The sequence below is a fragment of the Bison bison genome, unplaced genomic scaffold, assembly GCF_000754665.1.
Source record: "Bison bison bison isolate TAMUID 2011002044 unplaced genomic scaffold, Bison_UMD1.0 scf7180017864345, whole genome shotgun sequence".
NCBI classification, from domain to species: Eukaryota; Metazoa; Chordata; class Mammalia; order Artiodactyla; family Bovidae; genus Bison; species Bison bison.
Window position 1 is genome coordinate 4,495,475 of NW_011494917.1, and position 19,392 is coordinate 4,514,866.

Here is a 19,392-nt window from a genome sequence, read left to right on the forward strand (position 1 = left end):
ACACTTCCACACACACACACACACACACACACACACACACACACACTCCTTTGGGGACAATCACTTCCTTAGGCAACTTTTCACTCCCAAGCCAATAAGCCTGGATTAAGTTCCCTGGCTATAAAAACCATAGCATTCTTGACTTTCTCTTTCATTGAAAGTATCACCCAGTTGTTTACTTGGCTGATGACATCCTGTCAGCAAGCTCCAAGAGGGAAGGACCACATTCCAATCAACATTGCACACCTACATCTTCACTTCTGAACAAACTCTGGGAGGTACTTTAAAAGTTGGTGGAATCATAGTCACACATCTTCACAGTTTCAAACTCATACATTCAGTATTTACTGAGGCACCAGGATACAGTGGTTAACCAGAGAGATATGGTCCCCATTAGACTTCAGCTGGGAAGATGAGTCATTGAAAGAAAATCACTTCCAACTGTGATGCATGGCAGGCACTATCATTCTACCATGGCAGGCATGGTAGAAGGAAGTTCAGATGGACTTATGCTTCTTGTTTTTATTTCTTGAGGTGGAGATGCTCAAAGTCTTACTCCATCCCAGAACGCCTATCAAAGGCCAAGGGAACCCTTTCCAGCAAATCTTCTCTTCCTAGGCTTTCACAGGTCAGACCTATGGATGCCCTCACAGCAAAATAAGTGATTCCCACTCTCAAGTGGGCAACTCGCCTTTCTGATTGGGTGAAACCTGATTTTCTAGGCCCTCAGGCCACTCCCTCAAACTTTCTCAGAGGAGTCTGGTTAGGTCCTAGGTAAGCCATCCAATCATTTAACAAATATCTTTCAAGTCCCAACTGTGTGCCAGGCATACTTGTAGGAGCAGGAGATAAAGCAATGGATAACACAGACCACATATTGATAATATGTATATAATAGGTAACTAATGAGAACCTATTGTATAGCCCAGAGAACTCTATTCAGTGCTCTGTGGTGACCTAAATGGGAAGGAAATTCAAAAAAGAGGGGATATATGTAAACATATAACGGATTCACTTTGTACAGCAGAAAGTAACACAAGATTGTAAAGCAAGTATACTTTAATAACAGTCAATTAAAATAAAACAAACCATGTATCTGTCCTCATGGAACTTAGAATCTAGTGAGAGACGGATAATAGTAAGAAAAATCAATAAGAGTATTTTAGGGAGATAAGGACTTGAATAAAAACAAAAAGGAAGGCGAATATCAAGTGTATGTGTGTGTTTGTGGCCAAGAGGGTGATGAGGTGGAGTTTCAATAGGGCAGCCAAGGAAGACCTGAGAGCGCAGATGGGAAGGAAGGAAGGGAACTGGGCCTGGTTGGGGGAGGTGGCGGGGGGGGCGTGACCAGGGGAGGGCATTCCAGGGAGAGAAAAGCACAGATGCTCACAGGAGTGAGCCTGTCACCTTCAAGAACCAGCAGGGAGGCCATGTGGCTTGAGCTCAACGCCCGATGGGGCAAGAGCTGGGAGATGAGAGTCGGAAGGTAATGGGCAGTCACAGTGAAGGTCACAGTGGCCTCTTCAGCAAAGAGAGGGCAGTGTTATGAAATGACTATAACAACTTCTCATCGTGGACACCTCTCATAAAAACAACGCATGTCCCCCCTTTCTGTGCTATACACTAGGTTCTCACTAGTCATGTACTTCGTTCATAGTTGTATACATACATCAATCCCAATCTCCAACCCCCAAAAAAGAAGGTACAGTCTATTTGTAGGACATACATTAAGTGAACCTTAAATACATATTCCAGTATACATTCAGTTCAGTTCAGTCGTGTCCAACTCTTTGTGACCCCATGGACTGCAGCATGCCAGGCTTCCCTGTGCTTCACCAACTCCCAACTCCTAGAGCTGGCTCAAACTCATGTCCATTGAGTTGGTGATGCCATCCAACCATCTCATCCTCTGTTGTCCCTTTCTCCTCCTGCCCTCAATCTTTCCCAGCATCGGGGTCTTTTCCAATGAGTCAGTTCTTTGCATCAGATGGCCAAAGTATTGGAGTTTCAGCTTCAGCTTACAATATACATTAGGTGCAGACAAATACTATTTGATTGCACTTACGTGAGGTACCAAGAAAAGTCAAATTCACAGAGTCAGAAAGTACATTGGTAGATGCCAGGGGCTGGGGGATAGGAGGTGGGCAGAGGGAATGGGGACAGTGTGTATTGGGGACAGAGTTTCAGTTTAGGAAGGTAAAAAGTTTGAGAGATGAATGATGGTGAGAGTTGCACAACAGTGTGAATATACTTAGTGCCACTGAACTATACAGTGGAATATGGTTAAAATAGTATGTTTTATCCATACATGACTAATGTGGACGGACTAGTGATGTATGGATGTGAGAGTTGGACCATAAAGAAGGCTGAGAGCTGAAGAATTGATGCCTTCGAATTGTGGTGTTGTAGAAGACTCTTGAGAGTCCCTTGGACAGCAAGGAGATCAACCCTGACTATTCACTGGAAGGACTGATGCTGAAGCTCCAATACTTTGGCTACCTGATGTGAAGAGCTGACTCATTGGAAAAGACCCTGATGCTGGGAAACATTGAAGGTAAAAGGAGAAAAGAGTGGCAGATGAGATGGTTAGAAAGCATCACTGACTCAATGGACATGAATCTGAGCAAACTCAGGATGATAGTGAAGGAAAGGGAAGATTGCATTAATGCAGTCCATGGAGTCGCTAAGAGCTGGACAGGACTTAGTGACTGAACAACAACAAGAGTATGTTTTATATTATGTGACTTTCAAGACAATTAAAAAACATTAAAAAAAATAATGATGCAAACTGCTCAACTTTCTTTGGATGTATAGAGAGATAAATAGGAAATCTAAAATTGGTTATTTGGGGGGCTTTTTTACTTATGATATTTAAAAATGTAAGAGTATGGGTATGAAATTTTGTAAATTTCATTCATATGCTTATTAATCAAATCACTGTTGAACAAAAGATTTGTTGCTATATATTGTCTTGCATGCACTTGAGAGAAATGAATATACCAATATTTATGCTTTAAGGTAAAAATATCATTGCCTAATAAGTAAGCAACCCAATATCCATACTTACTAGGTTCTATTGGAGTTCCACAGCCAGCACAGAAAAAATTTTGGGCTATTACCACGAGATCCCTCCTGAGGACAGAAAATGATAACAGTTATATTTCAGAAAAGGCCAACAGAGCATTTTTCACTGATTGGAAAAGAAATTGACATGAGGATGTTCTTCTTAGCTTCAGGGCTTAATTTTATCATTTTTTCATTTGGGAAAGAAATAAAATTTTTCTTTCCCAAGAACAGAGCTTTCCAGTTGAAATCTCTGGGTCTTTTAAAAGCTCTTGCTACCACCAAAGCAGACGTCAGTATCACAAATAACCATTCCACCAAAGAGTCTTTAGAGACTTCTCATGGGGCATCACAGAGTTCTCTCTCCTGAGAGAACTAGAAGCATATAATACATGAGAGGAGGTTCAGGGGGATAAGACACCATCCCCAAACTTACTTGGGAAGTTTACAAATGGATCCAGGGACATTTAGATGAATATGAGGTATTGTAAGACAATGCTGTCAAAGATTTTTGGTGAAAGATAGAATATTGAAGTGTTTGCTATTCAACTGTTAGTGTTGCAATTCCATATGGGACTTGGCAATATGGAGAAAGTTGTAACACTTTAATACAGTTTAAGGTCAGGAAAAATGGCCAAGGTAAAAATGCATGGTAAAAATATGTGTGCGTGGTAAAAAATGTGTGCTTTAGAGAGAACCCAGAAAAATCCCAGAGGAAAGACAATCCGCGTCAAGGGAAGTGACCCCGCCAAGGCTTGGAGAGGGAACTCTTCTCCCTAAGCAGCCCCAGAGAACTTCCTCATACTCTCCCAAGAGGAAAAAAGGATATAAGGCACCTCTGTGGGGCACAGGCAATGACCACTGCCAGCCCCTTCATAACTCTGCAGTTTGTACACTGTATTAAATACCAACCAAGAGGAATGAAAAAGAATGCATTTGGTTAAAATATCCTTTTGTCTACAATGTCATATACTCTCAGAATAAACAAATTAAACTACTACTTTAAATTATGGGATTCCCAGGTGACTCAGTGGTAAAGAACCCACCTGCCAATGCAGGAGATGCAGGTTCCATCCCTGGGTCAGGAAGATCCCCTGGAGGAGGAAATGGCAACCCACTCCAGTATTCTTGCCTGGAAAATTCCATGGACAGAGGAGCCTGGCAGGCTACAGTCCATGGGGTCACAAAGAGTCAGACATGACTGAGCAACTCAGCACAGCACTACTTTAAATTATTGTGTATATATATATATATATCTATATCTATATCCTTTTTGCACCATCTTATTTCTTTGTCTTTTAGAATTTTGTTACTTCTTAGAGAACAGAGATGTTTTCATTTGCATTCTGTCACGTTTTTTAACTGTAAGAGCTCTCCTCAAGATGAAATTTTCCTTTAAAAAAATGAATTCACTGACTTTATTTCACATTGCCCTGGAAAATAGAGTGGTCTAGTCTTAAAATTACTGTATGATATTTTTAAGGTTCACCATTAGCCACTTAATATGAGCCTGTTTACTTTTCAATTGTTATGTAATGTTCATAGTTAAGGAAACATAGTTAAGTTCTCAACGTGTCAAAACTTACAGAGACCAAAAGCCCACTATATATGGGGTGCCAAGAAAGCTAACTCAGAAAAATGTGCCCAAGTTTCTTTTTCCTAAAACAAATTTTCCTTTGTCCCTTGGTGTTTTATTTTTTGCCTTCACCCATCTCTATGAAGAGACAGAAGGAACCCATCACAACTTTTGTTTTAACTGGACTGGTGGTCCAAGCAGCAACCTAGACTTACTTGAGTGGTGGATGAATATCAAATATGATTTGAAACCTAGGGGGCGCCCAGTCTCCAGTCCCTCTGATCCTCGACTTCAGTTTAATTTCCTGGACAACATCTGTGCTGGATTCAAAGTCTTTCTGAACCCGCTCTTCATTTATAACCTGCATAAATAACCCAGAAAAGGATTCAGGAGCAACTTAAACAAGCACATTTCAGGAACTGAAATAAAAAGAATGTTCAGATGTATTCCCAACATTAACCTTTACCTTGAAAAATAAAAACTGCCTTTAAGTGAATAACAGAACCTGGCCAGAGCCGTCTCTGTGTCTAAAACCCTCTGCAGGAGAACTGCTTCAGACGCCACCCAGCTGAGATCACTCTGCTCGGTATTTTTAGTTAGTTCTTTTGTTTCCAGACTGCGAATTACTGTAAGTAGGTCAGTGTGAACTGGAATGCCTTCCTGCCTTGCAGAAGCCGAAGCCTCACCCTGCCTAGTCAAGAGCTGACAGACACTGTGGATCTGAATCTCCTTCTCCAGGAATTGTTCTCTGCAGACACTGCCCAGCTTGTACACGTGCAGACCCCACCTCTGACCATGAAACTTTTCTCTTAGCATCTAAAATCAAGACTTCTCTGATTACCATCCACATCCTCCACAGTTTGGCCGCTTTTGAGCCTTATTTCCCAGGAAGATTAAGATGAACGATCCCCCAAACATACCCCACTACCCACAAACATGTTCACCAACTACATTAAATGACTCTGCTCAACAAACACCACGGGGACTTCCCCGGTGGTCCAGTGGTGAAGACTCTGTGCTTCTACCGCAGGGGGCGCAGGTTCGATCCCTGGTCAGGGAACTAAGATGACGCAGCCAAAAGAACCAAAACCCAGAAGCACCGGGCACCTCCCAGTCACTTCTACTCCAGCTGCTCCTTTGCCAAGAGTGCCCTTCATACACCCCTACCTGACCTGCTACAGTTCTGCCTGGCCTGATACCTGGCTCAAGTCCTGAGATCTCCATTCAGCCTTTCCAGGTTCCCCTGATGACGTGGAATACCGCCTCCCTTGCACTTCCAGTGTGCTTTCTCTCCTACCCGATGACAGCCTCTGCCACCCCATCCTCTGCCCGCACTGAGCTGCCTGTTTGGAGGGCAGAGCACTCCACAAGGGGACCAGCCTGGACTTTCAAATGAGGCAGCCTGGGAGCTCAACTCCTGCTTTACCACTGACCAGCCCCACTGAGGGTCTGCAACTAACACCTTAAACTTAAAATAATGGGCTTCCATGGTGGTCTAGTGGTTAAGAATCCACCTGGCAATGCATGGCACATGCGTTTGATCCCTGGTCCGGGAAGATTCTACATGCCGCAGGGCAACTAAGCCTGTGAGCTGTAACTACTGAGCCCATGCGCTGCAACAAGGGAAGCCACTGCAATGAGAGGCCCTTGCACTAGCCCCGGTTCACCACAACTAGAGAAAAACCTGTGCCTAGCAATGAAGACCCAGCACAGCCATAAATGAATGAGTAAATAAATTAAATTAAATTAACAATAGCATCTACCTCACAGGAGATATGTGAGGATTAAGACATGAATTGCTGAGCACAGGCCCTGGTGCATTACAAATGCCCAATAAACATCAGATTCGTCCTTCCTTTCGAGTCTCCCCTAACGCCCAGCAGCCATACAAGGAAACACAGAAACCTCTGATGTGGAGAGCAGGCAAAATGAGAATTTAAGAACTGAAGATCAAATTCTGTTGAGACTTACTATGGAGCCAGCTGCATCGAGAGAGCCTGTCAGCTGATAATGAACTTCTGCCAGCATCCAGCATTTCCTGAATACGCGGTATAACTCTTTGGCTATTAGCTCAGCAGAATTGAAGTTTGGCTCATGAATGACACTGCAATGTAAGAGATGCAAACATGGAAAATTATTTTCATAAGAAGTGTGTTAAGGGTCTTTTGCTGCGGGTTTTTAACTATTTCCCCTCCCCCCTTGAAAAAAGCAGAGGAGATGACACAGAGCAGACCATGTGTGTGTCAACCACACCCCAGTGGTTATCTTACTTAACTCAATCCTTCCACGTTCCACAGAGCAGCTTGTGTTTATTGAGGGTACCAAGGTGGGGAGGGGTGGTGAGAAGAGGACCAGGTTTAAAGTCAGAAGACCTGGGTTCAAGCCCTCTCTTTTGTGCCCCCATGGACTGCAGCCCAGCAGGCTCCTCAGTCCATGGGATTTCCTAGGCAAGAATACTGGAGTGGGTTGTCATTCCTTCTCCAGGGGATCTTCCCCACCCAGGGATCGAACCCATGTCTCCTGCATTGGCAAGTGGATTCTTCTCCACTGAACGAACTGGGAAGCAAGTTCAAGTTCCCCCGCTGCTATTTAACAGCATGGTGTCTGGATGTACATCTCATCTGAACCTCAGTTTCTACACCCATAAAATTGGGTTTAAAAACCCCTGCCCATCCCACCCATGAGGATTAAATGAGAATGTGTACAAAAGTCTTTCAAACACTCTAAAAACACTGTAGGAACTTTCTTGGTGATTGTTTCATTTCTAAACAGTGATCCCTGTCATTGGAACTGAACTGACTGAATTTGGCCCAAGATGTCAGAGGCCTGGTGTGATGGCCCAGGGGTCTGTGTGCTAATGAAAGTGGGAGGGAGAGATACCTCTTAGAGGTGTCGGAGGAACATCCACAGGGCTCTGTGGTATTGCTGAAATCTCCAAGTTCTGTGGGAAAATCAAATAAAAGGTAATGGAGGGCTTTTAGTCTGTTTCTCTTAACCACAGTCAATTTGATACGAACACAAAACTGCTGCTGCTAAGTCACTTCAGTCGTGTCCGACTCTGTGTGACCCTGTAGACGGCAGCCCACCAGGCTCCCCCGTCCCTGGGTCCCTGGGATTCTCCAGGCAAGAACACTGAAGCAGGTTGCCATTTCCTTCTCCAATGCATGAAAGTGAAAAGCGAAAGTGAAATCACTCAGTCCTGTCTGACTCCCAGCGACCCCATGGACTGCAGCCTACCAGGCTCCTCCATCCATGGGATTTTCCAGGCAAGAGTACTGGAGTGGGGTGCCATTGCCTTCTCCTAACACAAAACTAGCTGCCTACATCTCAGAAAGGACCAGTTATTCAAGATCTCCATCCTTCAGGTTCTTTTGCGTTTCTGTTGTGAGACAACAGCTATTATGAGGCCACAGATGGGATTTTATATATGCTTATCTGAAATTTCACCAAAATATAAAGGAGGGGGCCAAACAGATATCAGACCCTAATGGTATCTGCTTTTGCATTCAAATCTACGTGAGATGAGGGATTAATATCAAGACATCGTATTTTTTTTAATACCAGGGACACGGTCTGATTTAGGGAGGGCTTTCCCTGAATGACACCGTCATGTATCGTGCGTGATGCGTGTCATCAGGCGTGTGGGGGAGGGTGCCTCCGTCACGGCCCACGAGTTTCCAAATCTCACCTACGATAACGAAGTCATCAAAGTCACATTTGCAGTCCTCTTCCGTCACCTCAGAGAAAGTAGGTGTTTCAACCACCGGGCTGACCTGTAACACGCAACCTAGAGAAGAAAGGAAGAAGAGAAAAAGACTGTCCAACCTGCAACACCCGGCTAAATTGAAACGGAGGAATGAAAGGGCTGCGTTGACTTGAAAAGAATTTAAAAATTCAGCTGCAATAATCAGGAAGGTCAGGGGGTGAGGAGGGAGGTGGGAGGGGAGTTCAGCATGGCGGGGACACATGTATGCCTAGGACCGATTCATGTTGATGCATGGCAAAAACCATCTCAATATTGTAAAGTACTTATCCTCCAATTAGAAAGGGCAGGGAGCTATTTTTGTGTTGTCCTTATGTTCACAAGATTAAGTGAAACAGACTGATGAGTCTATTGGGGTCCATAGGAGTATTCTATTTACTTGGAAGTTTGAAAATTTCTACAATACAAAGTCTAACAAATGGAAGAGACGGGAGAAACAATCTTTTGTTGTTGTCGTTCACAGTAAGGAAAGGAGTACAGGTGACGTGAACGTTGCACTAGGTTGAGTGTGTGCTCGCTCCCTCGGTCGTGTCCAACTCTTCGTGACCCCGTGGACTGCAGCCCTCCATGGGATTTCCCAGGCAAGAATAACTCGAGTAGGTATCAAACCCATGTCTCCTGTGTCTCCTGCATTGGCAGGCAGATGCTTTACCATTGAGCCACCTGGGGAGCCCACTAGGTTGAATATGTTCCCCTAAATGTCCCCTACCAGCACCTGTGAACATGACTTCATACGGAAATAAGGTCATTGTAATCAAGTTAAGCTGTGGTCATGCTGGATCAGGGTGAGTCCTAGAGCCAATGTGAGTGATGTTGTAAAAAAGACAGAAGTTTGTACACAGACACGGATACTCAGAGACCAAACATCCTGTGAACATGGAGGGATGCTCTACAAGCCAGGAGCAGCAGCAACTGCCCAGAGTCTGGAGACAGGCAGGGACCAAATTCTCCCTCAAAGCCTCTAGAAGAAACCAACCTTCCAGACAATTCCATGGCTGATCTCTGACCTCCATGACTGTGAAAGGATCCATTTGTGTCGTCTTACACCACCCAATTTGAGTATTTTGCTACAGGACCTTCAAGACACTAATACAAATATGTTCATGCTTTTCTATCCCTAATACCAGTTTGGAGAATTAGCCTAAGAATGTCTTTACACAGAGAGAAAGAAAAGTGAAAAAGGAAGGTTGTGATCACAAAGGAGTTTTTAAATCCATTTAAAGTGTTAAAATATTGAAAGCCACCTAAATGCCAAATAACTGGGGAAAGACTTTGCAAATCATGCTGTTACTTCAAGAAACACCCTCACTGAAAAACTGTGATCACAGATAAACCATTCTAGCTGGGGGATATCAGCTTCTCAGCTTTGGTTTCCTCCTGGGTTAATGGGGGCAGTTTCACCCACTTCTGTGTTTCTTACACTCTTTTGATCATGATCAGCAGTAACATACAATTTGCTTTGCAACCTGGCACAGGCATAAAATATATATAACTGATAAAGTTCCAGGAAGCATCGCTCACCCCATGTGAGGTGTGTGCTGATACTGTGCAGTTGTTTGCTTGCCTTTTTAATACTGTCTGGATCAAGCTGCAATTTGTTGAACTCCGCTCTACCTCATGAAGTAACCTCTATGACCACAAATGTCACAAGGGTGATACTTGATAACAGATCAATTTTTTATCTGGGTGGTAGAAATATTTTAAATTTTTATTTAATATATTAATATTAAAAAAATTCAGCTAGACATGAGCTTCCAGTCAACCATTCAACACATACTTATAAAGTATTTCAGGCAAAGCCCTACCTGTGGATTCCCAACATCTGCGGATACCCAGTGCATCACGGACTCCTTGTTACCAGGATGAATGAAAGAGGACAACGTGGGGAAGGAAGCCAGTGTAAAGAAGAGGAATGCTGGGTGATAAGACAGAGGAAGGGGAAGAGCAGGATGGAGCCTAAGAAAAAGCTCGTGGATTTCACAACTGAGTGGTACATGGTGACCAATTCCAAGCCAAGTAGCAGAAATGGCAGGGATCATCAAGTTACTCCAGAAGGACAGGGTTTGACAGATGTGTGGGGAGAATACAGCAGAAAGCTTCCTCATATTTCCCCCACTCACCTTCATAGCCACTGTCAGATGAAGTGGAAGACCCAGATTCCTGCTTTACGTGGGTATAAAAGGTCCCTTCCAAGTCTGCCTGACTGTTCCCAAGTGACCTGCCGGCCTCTTCTGTACTCCAGGTCTCTGTGTGCTGCTGACTTAGAATATTACACTTCATTTTCTCCATGACTGATATAATCATATCTGCAACGTAAAAGTGGGCATTTTCCTGCAGAGGCAAAGATGATCAGTTAAAATTCTCACAAGCATAATCAACTTGGTTTTTTTTTCCCCCCAGTGAGGGTGAATTAGATTGAAACATCAAGAAGTTATATTTAAGTGAAGTTAATGCATAGACATGTATTTATTTCACTGTGTTATCATAGGTCATTACATCAAGAATAGCCCATATCTTCCAGAGGTGGAAGATTTAGCCCACTGCAACCAAAAGATGATGCAAGTTGAATTTCCTGTGGTATTAAATCCTAGATTGGTGGTGTTGCAATGGGAGACATTACTCATCAATCATGGAAAATTTCCCAGCTGAGGTCAGACCCTACCAGTCAAATGTTGAAATGAAACATTTGCCATGCCTCCTCCAGTGCGGTTTACAGACTGAAATCAGAACAGGCATACTCCAAAGTGTTAACCCTCTTGGTGGTTTTAAAAAGAAGAAGGAAGCCATGTTCACCTTTTCTACATCAACAGGGAGAACGAATGCCTCTGGTGAGAAGGAATTTGAGGAAACAGTTCTTCCGCCAACTTGAACAGCATCTGCCAATACAGCAAGTTATTAAAAATGGAGAAAAAGAAATTCAAAGTTTATCTACGAAAACAATTTTAGGGAGTGACTTTCAAATGTTGTTTAAAATATTAGCACAATTTTAGAATAAAATAGGATGACACAAGAAGAAAGACTCCTCTGATGGTAGGCCTTGTAGGTGGCAGAGGGTCATTATTTCTGCAAGAAGCTATTGAATAACTTGAGAGGAACCCTTAGAGAAGGCACGGGAGAACCCTGGGAATGGAGGAGAGCAATGAGGAAAGAGGGGAAAGAGAAGAGAGTCATGGAAACTACCTACAGGAGATGGAGGGTGAGAAGGAATTGTCTGGAAGCAAGACCATAAGAATTACGGGATCCTTCCTCCAACTCACTGCAAATGACCTAAAACTTCCTGTTTACAGTAACAAAATCTATCTGAAAAAGGTCAGCACCGCTTCTCTAAAATGATCTTCCTCTAGTCAGAAACAAGAAGAAACTGCAGAGGTTATATTCGGCTGACTCATCCATTCTGCATCCTTATTAAGCCACTGCATTACTGGCAATGAATGCCACCAAGACAAAAATGAGGTCTGTCATGTGATATCTGATTGCAGCACATAAGGCAAAACATTTCTGTGACATCCATGAGCGCTGCTATATCAACCTGATGAATCAGAACCAAGTGCTACAGATGTCTTGATGGTTTTAAAGCTCTCGGGGTGGCAAGCAGACAGGCAAGCAGGATTCCTCCAACTATTGCAGGGAAAACTGACTCCATGACGGGTCTGCTGCTTTTACTTTAACCTGTGCTTCCCCATTGCTTTGGTTCACTATCCTGTCCATACATAATGGCCTGCCTCAGGGAACCCTGCTGCTCTGCCTGAATGTTAAACCAAAATGCCTTTTGTTTAGGACCCTGTCCTCCAGTGGATGGCTATAGGAAGGAAGAAATTAACACATTCCTTCCTGGAGGCTGGCCATTCCAGGAGGTATTTGTAAGATTAATGGTCTTTTTTTACTTTACATCCTCACTTCCTCCATATCTGTTCTATAAAAGAACCTGGCATCCAGACCCTCATAAGATGGTTATTTTGAGACATTAGTCTACCATCTTCTGGGTCAGCCGGCTTTCTGAATAAAGTCATAGTCCTTGCCGCAATACCTCATCTCTCAGTTAATTGACCTGTCGTGTGATGAGCAGAGTGGGTTTGGACTCAGTAACATAACCCCTTCCTTGCCTCATGTTCAAGAATTCCAGTGTTCCATTGAAGACTTTGGTCCTCTTAGCTTCAGAAGCCATCTGGGGTGGGCAAACTTTTTCTGAAAAGGACTAATTATAATAAATGTAGGACCTGAGGGCCACACAGCACCTGCTGCAATTATTACTTGCTTCTGCCATTGCCCTGAGAAAGCAGCTATAAACAAAACAAACACAGCTTTATCTATAAAATCAGAAGTCTGGTGGCATTTGGTTACAGGTCCTGGTTTGGGGACTCTGAGGATAGAGGGGGAAATGCAGAGAAAAGTCAAGCAGTGGCTTCCAGTTCCAGCTCTCTACACACCAGCCGTGCCTCTACAGTAAAATTTCCTCATCCTAGGAATTAGGATAATCATTTTATTAGGAAACCGAAGGAGCTAAGGAATGTAGAAGCACTGTAAACGTGTAGATGCTTTGCCAACAAAAGGAACTGTTTCTTACAGCCTCAGGAAATGCAGACAGGCTCAGCTGTGTTTCCTTCCCATATAATCTAAGAAAGGAAATTCCCGCTACTGCCATTTGAGATGCAGCAGATCCAGGAATATGCCTCATAATGGCAAATGCCTGTTCTGCCCATTGCTGTCCCTACACCAAAGAAAGAAAGGACCAGGTCACTCGGGACTTCTTTTCCTTAAGCCCGGGGAATGAATCCCCTCGCCAGGTTTAAGACAGGTGGCCAAAAAAATGGAGTGGTTTGTTAAAGGTCCTTAGAGAGATTGCTAGGGTCACTGTCTTTGGACAAAAGGGGCTGGTGTGTTTGTTTTCTTTCTGGGGCAAAGGATAATTTTATTTACTTTTCTTTACAGATATCCTTTGATTTGGACCATTTTTTTTAAAGCCTTTATTGAATTTGTTACAATACTGCTTCTGTTTTATGTTTTGTTTTGTTTTTAAGCTGAGAGGCATGTGGGATCTTAGCTTCCTGAGCAGAGATTTAACCTGCTCCCTCTGTACTGGAAAGCGAAGTTGTAACCACTGAACCACCAGGGAAGTCCCAGAAAGGATAATTTTAAACTGCAGAACAACTTCTTGCACAGGAGCCAAAAAGTTATTTGGGGCAGGGGTACACTAGGTCCTAAAGATCATCTGCTCTTCATAACTTGTCGTGGTGGTGGTCTGTGGGAAAGAAGACTTCCAATTTTCTCTCTTTTCTCCTCACCCTCCTGTGAGACAATCAAGTAGGAGACTAATTTCTAAGTTTTCAACCACTAAATTTGCAAGTCACTTTTTTCCTGAGAACTCTCCAGGCAGGTGAGCAAAAGGAGAAAAAAGGCCTGCAATCAGACTGAGCTACTGAGCACGCACGCCATCTGACTGTGCCATACTGCTCAAACTTGGTTCTTATCTCAAAGTTAGCTCATTGAAAAGATTGTCCAGAATCTGCTTATTCTTAAATTGTATGTTAAAGATTGTCACCATCTTTGAGTTTTCAAAAGTTTCAGCAGAACAAATAAACCTCATATCTTAGAAAAGGGAGAGGACTGGTTTCTGCTAATGAGAAATAAATATACGTGCGTGTACACACACACACACACACACACACACACACAGAGGCAGCTTTTAAATTGCTTTGAAATAAACTTCCTTGACTATTTGAACTAGGATTCCAACAAAAACACAAATTAATGCAAAGTGTGAATATAGTATAATTAATATTTAAAATTACCTAACCATGCCAGAAATCATAACAAGAACAGCTTAATTTATTGACTCAAGTGGCATCTGGCATGGATTACTTGGGTTTCAGAATTTTGGCATTTTAGGAATATGTGCCTGACCTTAGAGCAACGGGAGACCTGGTTTTAATTGGAAAAAAGTTTTGTCCAGTTTGGAGGAATTGTGGTTCCTGTTTTTAAACCTTACTATTTTTCTAGTCACACCCTGTCCAGGTAAATCTAACAGGTGAGGCGTGTTCCTCTCCCACACGAGCACTGGTGTGAACCGGGGCTCACTCTGTGGGGATCACCTTCCACCATCATGCTAAATGCAGAGCACTTCTGGTGCTCTCCTGCAGGGTCCATACCCATGCTCTAAGATGACAGCTGACACTGATTATTGAGTAAGTTCTCCTACAGTCTCAGGAGAAAGGGAATTCTTGACTCCATCAGTTGTGACCCTCCCAGTGGCTGGGCTAAAGACGATATGAACTGAGCTGGTGCCCTGGCTGGTGAGCATCCTGGAAAACCGGTAGCCTTTTCCTCACGAGGAACACTCAGCCTCAGCCCCAAGCAAGAGCAGGTGTGAGATCAGACAGGAAGGGTGGAAGTCCAAACTAGAGTTACCTGCATCAGCAGAAGCTGTCAGCTGGGAAGGCTTGAAAAAAGCCCTGCCATCCTCAGGACATGGGGGACCGGACACAGTCTTGGAGCTCGTGATCAGAGACGTGTGAGGACAGCGTCTTGGAAGCCCTGCCCGCTCTTCCTTCAAGGTAACAGAGGAGTCACTGCCATTGCCAGCTGTGCCCCAGGCAGAGGAGCTGCCCAGAGAGTCTGTGGTGCCCTTCGGCAGTGATGTCTCCACCACGGAGTCACCAAGAGACAAGGGTGAAGTGCCCAAGGGAGATTTGGTGTTGGACGCAGTGTGGCTCTCTCTGTTCCCCACTGCGAGCACCTGGGGGGATGCATCCTGCAGTTGTTGCTGCGCACACGGAGGGTTAATCCAGGCAGCTCTGTGCCTTGTGAACCTGATGTCTGATGGGCAGAAGGGGTGCTCAGTGTCCAGGAGGCTGGGCAAGCCATCAGTGTTGCCTGGGTCATCGCTGACCCCTTCCCAGGGTTCCACAGGTGAGTCCTGCCGGCCCGAAGACTGTGACACCATCTTCAGGGCTCAGGGCTAGTGTGAATTCCCTTGTGCTGTTGGACTGGACCTTGAACTCACCACATGGTGAGTTGGAGGGCTGGAGAGCTTATCTGCAATGAGTGAGAAACATTTACCATAAACAAGGGCTCAATCATATTTTTTTAACTCCACATTCTTATGAGGAAGCAAAGAAACTTCATGTTTCAACAGAGTCTGGATTTTTCCCTATACAACACAGTAAACTCCACTTAGATTTACAAGTAAAATATTAATAAATAAGTTGGCCATAAAACTAGCAGCAAATGTAAGGGATATGACACTGAGATAGGAAAGGGGTTTCAAAGCATAAAAATAATTCTTTTCATGCAAGGATAAAGCCGTATAAGGATACTGCTGATAAAAAACTAAAACAACAGCAAAATGTAAAACATCCCATGCATTATTTCAAAATTAAATGTCAAACCCAAAATGGGAATGCTGCCTAGGAGTAAAGACATGTTTTTGTAGGTTTTTAAATTATTATTATTGGGGTATAATTGCTTTACAATGTTGTGTTAGCATCTGCTGTACAAAAGAAGTGAATCAGCTCTAAGTATACCTATATCCCCTCCCTCTTGGATATTCCTCCCAACCCCCACCCCACCCTTCTGGGTCATCACAGAGCACTGAGCTGAGCTGCCTGCTTAACAGTAGGTTCCCACTAGCTAGCTATTTTACATATGGTAGTATATGTATGTTTCTTCTTTTTATTTAGTTTGTGGTCGTATTTCAACAAAGTGGACCCATGGCATGTGAAACCGAGAACAACCAACAGCACTAAAACCTTGGTTTTGTGTAACTTTACACGAGCTTATGAAACTTACTTAGATTATAAAAGCAATAAAAATTCATGATTTGCTTACAATATCTAAAGAACACACTGTGATCTAGATGCTGTCTTTTTAAAACGGTCCACTCGCTTTTTAGCTCCATTTTTAGCATTAGTAAATTAGGCAATGATTACAATGTTGAGAGCGACACAGATGAGAAGCACTCGTCACTAATTACAGCCCAGCACGTGTGTCTTCCTAACACTCTCCCACTGTCCCTCACATTGTAAAGCTGAGCCTTCAACAGTCACTGTGAGATTGGCAAGGGGAAGGTTTAGCAATGAAGGTGTCTGCTTGGACACTGAGCCTAAATGAAGGGTGAAGTCCATGGGTACAGTTCAATGAGCCGAGGCTCTGGTCCTCATAAAGTTCCAGGGCTTTAAACGTCATCTTTATGTATACAGGTGACTCCCACATAGATCTGTATTCCTGACCTCCCCTGAACTCCAGACGAGTGTATCCTACTGCTTATTTGACATTTGTCTAGGGGCATCACACCTGATATATCCAAAGAAACACCGATTTCTGCACTGCCCCCCCTACCCCGCCCCTCCAGCCAAATCTGCTCCTTCCTGGTTTTCCCCATCTCAGGAAACATACCCCCGCCCCAGTTGCTGAAGTCTCAAATCTAGGAGTCATCATGACCCTATCTTCCAGAGCTCTCCATCTTTAACCCACCAGCAAGCTTATTCCTGAACTTCCCCGGTAGCTCAGAGGTAAAGAATCTGCCTGCTGATGCAGGAGAGGCAGGAGACTTAGGTCCGATCTCTGGGTGGGGAATATCCCTGGAGGAGGAAACGGCAACCCAATCTGGTATTCTTGTCTAGGAAATCCCAAGGACAAAGGATCCTGGCAGGTTACAGTCCATGGAGTCACAGAGAGTCAGACGTGACTGAGCACAACAACAACGAGCTTACATCTATAGCTGCCACCTAGTCTAAGGCACCATTTTTCCAGTGGTCTCCCTGATTCTTCTCTCACCTGCTTATAATCAAGTTATTCAGAGATATCTTTTATAAATCTAAATCAATCCCCTATCTGACCCTGTCAACTACACATTGGCACTTGCCGTCTACCTCTACAAGGATTAAACGAGATGCTGAAGCTACTGATTTTCAACACTCCCTGAAGGGGTTCAGGGTGGAGAGCAGAAAGGAGGCACCCTGTGCTCCGGGGGCGAGCAGGACCGGCAGGATAGGTCTCCAGATAGTTAGATGTTTTCAGGAGCTGATTTTATGATCCAACTCGTATATCTCCTCATATCTAGAAAAGCCCTAAAATCCTTCATGGTGATGACTACTCATGACTAGCAGAAAGCATCACGAAGACTAGCAGAAAACTTTTGGGAAAATATGTGCTTGATTGCATGGACTCCCCCTTCACCAAAATCATATATACTGACCTTCCCCCGCCTCCTTGGAGCAGTTTCTCAGAGCTATCAGAGGTGCTGTCTCCCAGGCGAGACCCCTCATTTTGCCTCAAATAAAACTTAACTCACAGGCTTCCCTGGTGGCTCAGTAGTAAAGAATCCGCCTGCCAATGCAGGAGACACAAGTTCGATCCCTGGACTGGGAAGATCCCACCTGCTGATGAGCAACTAAGCCTGTGCACCACAACCACTGAGCCAGTGCTCTACAGCCCAGGAACTCAACTACTGAGCCCATGAGCTGCAACTAGAGAAAAGCCTGTGCAGCAACAAAGACCCAGCACAGCTAAAAAATATATAAATGAAAATTATATAATTATAAATCACATCAATACTTATATTAATACTTATAAATTATATTAATATAAATAAAATTATATAAAATAAAACTTAACTTGTAACTCTCACGTATATTTTTTAAAGTTGACAACTCCCACCTCCATCATAGCTTCCCATTAAATCTTGAATAAAATCCAAAATCCTTACCTTGTTCTCCACGCACGACACAACCCTGTCCTGCAGACTTCTCTGGCCTGTCCACCCTCTGTCAGTCCCAGCTATGAAGCAAGCTCTTGACTCCCACAAGCTCTTGTTCAGCTTCTGTTCTAGTCCCTCTGCGTGGACGGCTCTCCCCTCAAATGACCACACATCTGACACCTTCCTGTCTTATATACTCCTGGGTTTATGAATGACTTCCTCAAAGAAGTCTTTCCTAACCACCACACAGTTCCCTGGTTACACCTTATCACACCACTTTGCTTAATCTTCAGCACAGCAGCTGTCACTTCCTGCTGCTTACTGTCATCCTCGTCTACCTCTCCACCCCCGAGTAGAAGCTCCAGGAAAGCAGGGGCCTTGTCTCAGAGTGGCCGATGGGGGCTCAGTAAGAGCTACAGACTGAGTGAACAAATCCACCAAAATGAAAACAGAGTTACAGGCTAGAGAAAAGACTTCTGTGATTGATACAACTGCTGTAGTATCATGGCAGACCTTCTCATCAGAGATGAGAGTGAATCCCTGTTTCCTAAAGATATGAAATTTTTCTCACCCAATGCTTACAAATAGACCCAAAAAGGCAATGTGAAAATCGTTCTAAAAATCTTTGGGTTTTCTTGATTTGGGGGTCTTCCATTCTAGGTCACAGCTTTTGGAGTGATGCAGGAGACAATGTTGTTCAGTCACTAAGTTGTGTCCGACTCTTTGTGACCCCATGGACTGTAATCCACCAGGCTCCTCTGTCCATAGCATTTCCCAGGCAAGAATACTGGAATGGCTCGCCATTTCCTTCTCCAGGAGATCTTTCCAGACCAGAAATCAAACCTATGTCTCCTGCATTGGGAGACAGATTCTTTACCACTGAGCTACCAAGGAAGACTGATGCAGGAGACAGACAGACAGACATATATGTGTGTGTGTGTGTGTACACCAACTCAATGGACATGAGTTTGCATAAACTCCGGGAGTTGGTGATGGACAGGGAGGCCTGGCGTCCTGCAGTCCATGGATTCACAAAGAGTCAGACACAACTGAGCGACTGGACTGAACTGAATGTGTATATATATGCCATCCTGAGAACACAATCTCCAGATCATCAGTCACAAAATATCACAGGATTTGGCGATAAACTGCCAGCTGTCACTATCTGAAGTGTTTCATCTTCCTTCTCCTGAGCTCAAATCCCACCTGTGCCCCAATTTCTGTCACACATCTTTTCCTCTCCAGTAATTTCAAGTTATAATTACAAAAAAAAAAAAAAAAAAAAGCCAACCCAGT

At 43.8% G+C, this 19,392-nt stretch overlaps 1 protein-coding gene across 6 annotated transcripts in view; it reads right to left on the minus strand.

Annotated features, from left to right (window-relative positions):
- Positions 1 to 19,392, minus strand: part of KIAA0226L (KIAA0226-like ortholog) — a 42,460-nt gene that overhangs the window by 8,389 nt on the left and 14,679 nt on the right. For 5 of the 6 annotated variants that reach the window (XM_010854639.1, XM_010854640.1, XM_010854636.1 and 2 more), the window contains exons 2-9: positions 14,808 to 15,434; positions 11,196 to 11,278; positions 10,523 to 10,733; positions 8,328 to 8,426; positions 7,520 to 7,580; positions 6,611 to 6,743; positions 4,855 to 5,000; positions 3,068 to 3,132 (exon numbers count right to left, since the gene is read on the minus strand). In XM_010854639.1, the coding sequence (XP_010852941.1) occupies positions 3,068 to 3,132; positions 4,855 to 5,000; positions 6,611 to 6,743; positions 7,520 to 7,580; positions 8,328 to 8,426; positions 10,523 to 10,733; positions 11,196 to 11,278; positions 14,808 to 15,342 (1,333 nt within the window). In that variant the 5' untranslated portion in view covers positions 15,343 to 15,434. Of the gene's footprint in view, positions 1 to 3,067; positions 3,133 to 4,854; positions 5,001 to 6,610; positions 6,744 to 7,519; positions 7,581 to 8,327; positions 8,427 to 10,522; positions 10,734 to 11,195; positions 11,279 to 14,807; positions 15,435 to 18,105; positions 18,523 to 19,392 lie in introns of those variants that run through there. The other variant, XM_010854635.1, reaches the window with a different exon arrangement.